We start from the raw sequence: 10663 nt of genomic DNA, 5'->3' as shown, positions 1-10663 counted from the left end.
AATAATAACGCGTTACCATGCTAATGAACAAATCAAAATTATTGTATTCAGGTTTAATAATAACGCGTTACCATGCTAATGAACAAATCAAAATTATTATATTCAGGATTAATAATAACGCGTTACCATGCTAATGAACAAAACAAAATTATTGTATTCAGGTTTAATAATAACGCGTTACCATGCTAATGAACAAATCAAAATTATTGTATTCAGGTTTAATAATAACGCGTTACCATGCTAATGAACAAATCCTTTGTTCATTAGCATGGTAACGTGTTATTATTAACCCTGAATACAATAATTTTACAAAATTATTATATTCAGGGTTAATAATAACGTGTTACCATGCTAATGAACAATACAAAATTATTATATTCAGGGTTAATAATAACGCGTTACCATGCTAATTCAATTGTATATTAAATATCGCTGGATTTGGCTATTCACGTCTGCACTGAAGTGTGCTTGACCCAAGTTAGAAAATATCAAATAGAGGAAAATAAAGTAAATAACGAGGGGAAAAAAGATATAGTAACACTAAATTCTGGTTGTATGGGTAAATAAAGAAGCATTTTTTGAATGATAAGCACTATCAGTGTATCTGTATATGCACTAAGTTGGATCGCCCTAAAATAGGATTCATGTTTAATCCGTTAACATGCTAATGAACAAAACAAAATTATAATATTCAAAAAGGAGCTTAGGTACAAATACAATGATTATGACAATGGAAGAACAATACACAACATTCATATATAAGAACCAGTTTAAAGGGCTCGAGAGCTGGCTAGATGAAGTAAAGTTAAAGAAGGATCTTAACAAAGAACAGTAGAAGCTACCCCAGTGGTATTGTATGAGAAGTTATCTTCTTAATAATAAACACTTTTGTTAGCATTCTTTCTCAATCAATATTAACACACTCAGATTTTAAGTAATAAAAAGTATAATTAGTTTATTGCTGCTTGCAAACATGTTTAATATTTTCACTGTAAACTTATGTACATATTTACAAACCCAATGGCATCTTTACTCTAACACAAAAAATAAACAGGTATGCCTACTTTGAGGTGTGGTGTTCTTCTTCCATCAGTAAGAACAGCACTGATGTTATTTATTCGACTTGGGATTAACGATCGACAGCGAGGTGGCGGAGGGGGCTTAGGTGGTCTAGCTGGACGGCTATCCTCACAAGAGAAATCTTGTGATAAACGTGTTATGTTTTCAGTGGATGATGTACTAACTGTGGAGCCCCCTGTTGACGATCTTGGTTTTTGTACATCGGTAAAACTTGGTGTCTGGAAAGAAATATTCTGGAAGTTTTATATTAATTGATATAAAGCATTAAACATTTTATGTTGAGATATATTCTTTAGCATGATCGTGTAAAGGGTAGGCTCGTGAAAGTTTTTTTATGTTACTTATTGCTACCATGTACTTGATCATAAAGAAGTTGATATATCATGAAAAAAACTTAACTTGTTTTCATGTTACTTATTGCCATCATGTACTTGATTATAAAGAAGTTGATATATCATTAAACAAACTTAACTTGTTTTCATTTTACTTATTCTCTTTGGAAAGAAAGTAGGAAAAACTAATAATGTTTTATTTTTAGATTCTTCTGAAAATAAGAAATACACATTTAAAACTATTGATATTCTTATTAATTTACAGTAAAACTATGAAAATTCTTCTATTTAATTCAGCGTAAATAACTGTCTTAACATTTTTAGAATTTTAGTTTTTCTGAGGTTTCTCTCTAGCTTAACTTCAAATGTTTCGTATAGAAACGTTTCTCTCTTTTGTGACGAGTCTAAACATATCTGAAGTATTGTTATTATACTAAACTATGATATTAATAGACAATCATACCTTCCCAGGTTCTACACTACAACTTGTAGAATCAAGAATTAGTCCATTAATAACTTCATAAGAATTTGCTTGATCATATGTTTGGTCATCACGGTGGCTAGCATCCTTAGCTGTGTCAGACACAACTGGTGGTGATACACATACATCGAGGTTCTGAGATGTTTGCCATTTTTCTTCTTCTTGGCTTCGGTTTACCATATCCATTGGATGTATTATTTCTAACTTTAGCTTTGTTCTGTCAAATTCATTTTGCTTCCACGCTTTAGGGTTGGGTGCTAATAGGTCACTTTTGTCAGTAAGGGTGTCTCCTGAGTAAGGATCTTTCCCTCGTTTCAGAAATTTTTTCAATGAGAATTTTCCTTTTTTACTTTTAGTGGAGTCTTCCGGGTTATTGTTGTGAGCTTTTGAACGAGAATACGTAGATGTAAAAGTGGTGCTTTTTATTTTTCCTTCAGTTAAAAATATATTTCTACAAGGCTCATTTTTTTTAATCGGAGTTCCAGAAGAAACTGAGGCCGTTTGAGCAGATAGATTAACCGATATTCTTTCTTCATCATTTTCTTCACCAGCAGAAAGTATGGTAGATGCTTGTCCTTCCTGAGTACTGATTAAGATTTCCGGAATTTTCGGAGGAGGGGGAGCGTGGCGTTTAGCTACACTGTTGAACCTAACTTGCTCTAGTTCCACAGCCAGAGCAGCGAGCTTAGAGTTTCGACTGACGTCAGATTTGTGATTTGTCGAAAGATCTGACATGTCGTATGTATTACTGATTTCCTGATAAATGTTGCTCTCTGCATAATGGTTCACAGGCGAAACAGCAACTTGAGGTTTCTCGACAGGTGGAGAGCATGGTAGTTCAGGCTTGGTCACTGTTGAGTATATTGGCTGTTCAATATTAACGTTCACGTCAACAGTATTGCTATCCCTAAACTCCGATTCAGGACTGACCGTTCTGACACTTTGAGGGTGGAGAATTTGCACACTTGCTGGTTTTTTTGGAACTTGTGGTTTGTTTTTTAATGGTTCGGGCTTCTTATTTCTTTTTTCGTCAGAACTATTATTCATGGAAGAAAATGAGGTGTCTTGTAGTATCTCCATTGTGCCTGACTTATCATTGAACAGTTTGTTCGTGTCATCAGACAATGACTGTTCTTGTATATCCTTGGATATTTCAGAAGGAAATTTTACCTCTGATATTTTCTCCGATGATGGACTTTTATTGGACTCAAATAGATCGATATCAGGTGTACATGTGGAAGTTTGTGTAATTTCAGAATTTTTGTTTTCGGTTGTATTTATATCAAGAAATGATGACTCAGATGTCGATATGTCCACCTTTGTCGGATCCGAGTTCCTTTCACATAAATCTTGTTTTCCTATCAAATCTCTGTCGATGGATTCAGTGTTTCCTGATTCACAATGATCGTTTATATTTGAAAAAATACCATCCGTATCTGCGTCTGCTAACAAACATTCGCTGGTATTTGATTTATCTATAGACACACATGTGCCAGTGGATGTTGAAGACTGAGAGACTTCACTTGACAAACTGGAACATGAATGGGTATCGTTGAGCTCTTGACTGTTTTCTTTACTTGTATCTAAAACATTTTGATCTTCTGTTGTTGAAACAACTGGGGCCTCATCCTTCTCTGAATTAATCTTCTTTTCTTTTAAGATGTCTTCGTCCTCATTCAAGTTCGATGTGATTAGACCAAAATCACACATCTTTGATTCAGAAACAGTTTTAATTAGCTTTTTCTCTTCACTCATGTTTGTATTAGATTCGAACTGCTTTTGTAGTGGTGCCACTGGCTGTATTCTATCATGGTTCTCTGTACTGCTCCAAGGCACCTCGCGAAAGAATGGCTTTACTGATGCTCTTAGTGGCGGATCTCGTCGACGCTGGGGAACCGTCCCATAAGGCTGTTTGGAAGAGTGTGAGCTATTTTTGTCTGTTGGCCTCTCACACTGGGTCGATGAGGCAGAGATATTTTTATCAGTCTGGGACACTTCCAAATGTTCTTCACTGTATCCGTTTGTGCCATTCACGAGTCCATTCAACACGGAAGTAGTTGGTGTTTTCACGGGTTCTTTACAGCGGAGATTGGCATAGTTGGCATTAAATGTAGTATTTTCCTTGGTAATTTTAGTTATAGCTTTGTCTTCTTCTGTAACGTCGAAAAATTCTAAGTTTATATCTCCTTCATCAGAAGAAGTTTCCCATTCATCATCAGAAACAAAATCGTTTCCTCCGTAACCTATCACTTCTGGACCGTCTAGAAAAGCAACACCCGACTTTCCACCTGACTCATTCTTCTTTCCTGGAGTACGCAAAATCCCAGACATTTGTTTATTTAGTAATTCCGTACTGCAGTGGCCATTCAAGTAATCATTGATGTGACTATTTTTCAGAGATATGTTTCTATCTGAAATCGTACTAGCATTGACTTCTTCTGAGGTAGAAGTAATTCTTAGATGTTTACCATTATAACCATTTTCTAATTTAAACGGTTTTGGACTGTCTAAATCTCTGCGTTCAGTTAAAGATGTTTTCCAAGTGGTAGGTTTAAGTAAACACCTGGACTGATAAACTGTAGTTGCCTGAGAAATATATCTGGGGGTGTCATTTAGCCTTAAGTGAGAAAAGACGTGGTTTTTCTGATTGTTGGTGAGTTCTTCAACGTGATCAGCTAAAGACTTGAAACAGTTGGAGCAGAGGTCTTTCTTCCAAGTATTCTGGACAAAGTTCTGGCAGATGACAGACATCTTTCTCTTTTTGTGTGGTCTAAACGCTGTAAAACAATAATAACCATTAAGCCTTGAAAGCATAAGAAAGAGACAAGAACTAGGTAATACATTACTCAATACAATACAGTATAATTAAAAAACAGTTTTTATACATCTAACAGGTTTCTGTTGCGTTTCCTTCGTAATATTATACTTAGCAACTTTCATGGCTGACTATATTTTTCTTAATGGAGGTTAATATTGAATGTTTTGTTTGTTTCTTGTTAAGCATAAGGTTACACAATGGGCGATATGTACTTTGTTCACCGCAGGTATCGAAACATGATTGTTAACGTCATTATCTTGAACAAGAATTTTTTGTTAACAGGATAACTTTTCAGGAATCCGCCTAATGTTTAACATACATGTATAAATGAATCAGGAAAAAAAAACAATTCAAGAAGTCTAAATAAAGACAGGAAAATATTCTATTCTTGTATATACACAGAATTTTCACAGTCACTTTAACTTAAACACACGCTATAATTCGCAATGATTTACACAGTTTACTTACTTGTATATAACTTAACATGGGAAATTCAGTGAAATGAGTATTTGGATCATTTGTTGACAGTTTTTATCAATCTACAGGACATAACATAAATTCAAAGTTGATTCTATAGGATGAATGTACTTGTGTTGCCACTTCTATAAACGGATCAGGTGACACACAACGAATAAATATTTGTATGTTTAAATAAAACTAACATATTAATATACAAACAATAACTCTGTTGTTTTATATATTTACCCCCCCCCCCCGGTATATTTTAAAGAGCTAATACACGTTCATAAGTATTGAATGATTCGTGTGCTGCATATATATATAATGTGTTCACTTATACTGGCAAAAACAATTCTGTTTAGAAACTTTACACCTTTCGTGGATCGAATGTGTGGTGATTTAGCACAAAACGAATATAATAAAGGTAAAACATAGACACACACATACACGTATATTCCAATAATAAAGGTAAAACATAGAGACACACAAACAATTCTTATAATAAAAGTAAAACATATATATACACACATTCCAATAATAAAGGTAAAACATATATATACACACATTCTAATAATAAAGGTGATAAAAGGACACACACACATATTCTAATGATAAAGGAGAAACATAGACACACCCATACATATTCTAATAATAAAGGTAAAACACAGACATAGATATGTATTCTAATAATACATTTAAAACATAAACACACTCACACATAATCTAATAATAAAGGTATAACATATATATACACACACAGTTTCTAATAATAAGATAAAACAAAGAGACACACTCACATCCTAATAATAAAGGTAAAATATAGACATACAAACATTCTAATAATAAAGGTAAAACATAGACACACACATATTCTAATAATAAAGGTAAAACATAACACACACGGATGCTCTAGTAATAAAGGTAAAACAAAAACACACATTATCTAATAATAAATATAAATTATGGACACACACATACATATTTTAATAATAAAGGTTAAACATAGACACACACACGGATGTTCTAATAATAAAGATCAAACAGAAACACACACATTATCTAATAATAAAGATGAAACATAAACACACACAGACATGCTAATGATAAAGGTAAAACACAGACACAAACACATATTCTAATAACAAGAGTAAAACCTAGACACATAAACATATTCTAATAATAAAGGTTAAACATAGACACACATTGATGTTCTAATAATAAATATAAAACAGAGACACACACACACACACATACCCTAATAATAAAGGTAAACATAGACATACACACGGATGTTCTAATAATAAAGATAAACCATAGACACACACATACATATTTTAATAGTAAAGGTTAAACCTAGACACACACATACTCTAATAATAAAGTTAAAACATAGACACACAACAAATTATAATAATAAAGGTAAAAGATAGACACATCCACACATATTATAATGATAAAGGTGAAACATAAACACACACACATATGCTAATGGTAAAGTTAAAACATAGACACAAACACATATTCTAATAATAAAAGTAAAACCTAGACACATAAACATATTCTAATAATAGAGGTAAACATCGAAACACAAAGATGTTCTAATAATAAATGTAAAACATAGACATAGAAACATGTTCTTATAATAAAGGTAAAACATAGAGACACACAAACAATTCTTATAATAAAGGTAAAACATATATATATATATATACACACACATTCCAATAATAAAGGTAAAACATATATATACACACACATTCCAATAATAAAGGTAAAACATATATATATACACACACACATTCTAATAATAAAGGTGATAAAAGGACACACACACATATTCTAATGATAGAGGAGAAACACAGACACACCCATACATATTCTAATAATAAAGGTAAAACACAGACATAGATATGTATTCTAATAATACATTTAAAACATAAACACACTCACACATAATCTAATAATAAAGGTATAACATATATATACACACACAGTTTCTAATAATAAGGTAAAACAAAGAGACACACTCACATCCTAATAATAAAGGTAAAACATAGACACACAAACATTCTAATAATAAAGGTAAAACATAGCCACACAGAAATTCTAATAATAAATATAAAACTTAGACACACAAACATGTTCTAATAATAAAGATATAACTTAGACACTGAAACATGTTCTAAAAATAAAGGTAAAACATAGACACACACACATATTCCAATAATAAAAATAAAAAACAGACACACAAATTATTATAATAATAAAGGTGTACACAGACACACAAATACATATTTTAATAATAAAGGTTAAACACAGACACACACATACATATTTTAATAATAAAGGTTAAACACAGACACACACACATACATATTTTAATAATAAAGGCAAAACATAGAAACACAAAGAATTCTAATAATAAAGATAAAAGATAGACACACCCACACATATTATAATGATAAAGATGAAACATAAACACACCCACACATTCTAATAATAAAGGTAAAACACAGAGAAACACACACATTATAATAATAAAGGTAAAACATAGACATATACACATTATCTAATAATAAATATAAAACATAGACACACAAATACATATTTTAATAATAAAGGTTAAACATAGACACACACATACATATTTTAATAATAAAGGTTAAACATAGACACACACACATATTCTAATAATAAAGGTAAAACATAGAAACACAAAGAATTCTAATAATAAAGATAAAAGATAGACACACCCACACATATTATAATGATAAAGATGAAACATAAACACACCCACATTATCTAATAATAAATATAAAACATAGACACACAAATACATATTTTAATAATAAAGGTTAAACACAGACACACACACACATACATATTTTAATAATAAAGGTTAAACATAGGCACACACACATATTCTAATAATAAAGATAAACAATAGACACACCCACACATATTCTAATGATAAAGGTGAAACATAAACACATCCACACATTCTAATAATAAAGGTAAAACACAGAGAAACACACACATTCTAATAATAAAGGTAAAACATAGAGACACTCACACACATATTCTAATGATAAAGGTGAAACATAAACACATCCACACATTCTAATAATAAAGGTAAAACCACACATTCTAATAATAAAGGTAAAACACAGAGAAACACACACATTCTAATAATGAAGGTAAAACACAGAGACACAGACACATTATAATAATAAAGGTAAAACTTAGACACACCCATACATATTCTAATAATAAAGGTAAAACATAGACACAAATATGTTCTAATAATAAAGGTAAGATAAAACATAGGCACACAAACACATGTTCTACAAATAAAGGTAAAACATAGACACTCACATATATTATAGTAATAAAGATTTCGAAGAATAAAGGTAAAACTTAGAGTCGCAGATATATTATAATAATTAAGGTAAATCATAGATACAAAACATTACTTATTTATTTAAGAGTGGCAGTTGTCAGTAATATTAGGGCACAGAAGTGGCTAAGTGGTTAATATATTACGCTTAGGATCCAAGGTTTGAGATGTAATGCTTCGAAACCCTCTTTGCACTTTCAACTGTGTGTATGCTATAACAGTAATAAACAATCCCAGTATTCGGTTAAGAATAGTCGGTTGTATGCCTGAACTCAGAGTTTAGCTCACTGATTCATCTGGTGTAGAACAAATAATTAATCTTACATTATAAAAACTTAAGAAAAGATGGATAATATATATATATAACATATTTTATGAAAGAGTAGAAAAACGTGTTTGTAAAGACAAATAAAAATCATTATAATCATTAAGTTAATTTCGGAACTTCATTCTGAGTATTCAAGAAATTCAACTAAAATTAATTACATACCTTAAATTCTTCTGTGTAAAACATTACTATGTTCGGTAACATGTTTTTAATCGATTAACGATGGGCAACAACAAATGAAGACAATGAGCTACATATTACATTACTTTGAACATATTTAACCAGGACTTATCGAGACCCTAAAGGAGAATAAACCTAGTCTCTGTAAGTCTACAAACGTCAATAACCGTCATGGTTCGCTATCTGTTTTTATCCAGTGGCGAAGATTCTGTTAAAGGGAGGAGCAACAAAGCGAAAAAATAGATTCGAGTTACAAGTTTACCAATGAATAAGTTTGTGAAATTCACACTCGTACATAATTTTGATTATACTCTCCGTAAGTAAACATTAATTTCTTTTTTCCATGCTTGTAAATCACCATGAATTGTTTAAGTATCTTATAGAAACTACAGTGTGCCTACACACAACATATTTTAATATCACTTGACATGTGTCACAGATTAGTACTTTGGTTGCAATTGTATAATGGGGTTGTTCCCCCCAAAGGCGGTATAACGAGAGGGGGGAGGGCAAGAGAAGCAGTTACCCAACATTTTTTTTTCTGTGGGATATAATATACAAATTACATTCACAGTAATTAATTCAGACTTTTTGCCCCTTGATATTTTGGTCCCAAATTCCACCCATGTTCCACCTATAGTAAAATTGGTGAACTAAAGTATTGCGCATCGGTTAGATACTTAAAATTTAACCAACAAAGTACTTAAACCTAACGAAGCGTTTATGCTGAACATGACATTAAACACGTTAGGTGAAAGCAATTATATTCCAGGTTTGTCATTTTAAGTGATAGGTAACGTAAATTTTACAAAGTAAAATTATAGTATTTGAAATTTCTAAAAAATCTTGAAAATCTTTTGCTTGTATTCTCATAATTTTCGCTTAAAGATTACCTGCACATAGTGGCCCCTAATTTTACTTAAATAGACATATAAAGCAGACTGAATATCTAGAATACCTCTCATTTTAACTCTAATAAAATCTAATTACGAAATAACTCAAGTTTCTTATTTATTTATTTTTTTGAGGTTATGCGATTTACGTGACTATAAGTAAAAACTCAGTAGTCTTTGCGAAAAACATAGTAGATCGTGGAAATCTAAGGATTCCGAAAACTTAAATTATTTTTTGCTGGTATTAGATTACTTTGTTTATTCTTGCAGACTGCAATGTTATATATATATATATAGGGGTATTTATGCGAAATAAACAAAATAAAAGGAAAAACAGTAAAACCTTAAAACAGGTGCTAAATAAAAGATAATTTTGAACGTTTTTGTCATTGAGCATATAACATTAAAAGTTTAAGTATACTTACGTCTACTTCATAACATTCTAGTTGGGATCTATATGTAACAGAATTTGTAAGCAGATTGTTTCTTTTTTATATTTACATTGGGCTTATTGAAGAAATAAAGTTATGTAAGAAATTTAACTCAAAACACGGTCTGTATTCTAGAACACGTTTCACAGTAAAGAGCTCACGTGTTCCTATAACATACTGTTACGACAGCGGAAGGCACGTGAAACTAGTAACACGTCATGAGATTCTAGAAGGATCATGTCTGTTCCTGGCAACTCTAGTCTT

The 10663-nt window shown here is 31.4% G+C and overlaps 1 protein-coding gene across 1 annotated transcript in view; it reads right to left on the bottom strand.

Annotated features, from left to right (window-relative positions):
* Positions 1-10663, bottom strand: part of LOC106461527 — a 66013-nt gene that overhangs the window by 15359 nt on the left and 39991 nt on the right. The window contains exons 2-3 of the mRNA XM_013921360.2: positions 1876-4670; positions 1065-1298 (exon numbers count right to left, since the gene is read on the bottom strand). Coding sequence (XP_013776814.2) covers positions 1065-1298; positions 1876-4644 — 3003 coding nt within the window. The 5' untranslated portion in view covers positions 4645-4670. The remainder of the gene's footprint in view (positions 1-1064; positions 1299-1875; positions 4671-10663) is intronic.

This window comes from Limulus polyphemus, unplaced genomic scaffold, assembly GCF_000517525.1.
Source record: "Limulus polyphemus unplaced genomic scaffold, Limulus_polyphemus-2.1.2 Scaffold980, whole genome shotgun sequence".
Lineage (NCBI taxonomy): Eukaryota > Metazoa > Arthropoda > Merostomata > Xiphosura > Limulidae > Limulus > Limulus polyphemus.
The sequence above is the reverse complement of the archived record's forward strand: the minus strand, read 5'-3'. Positions and strand labels throughout refer to the sequence as shown.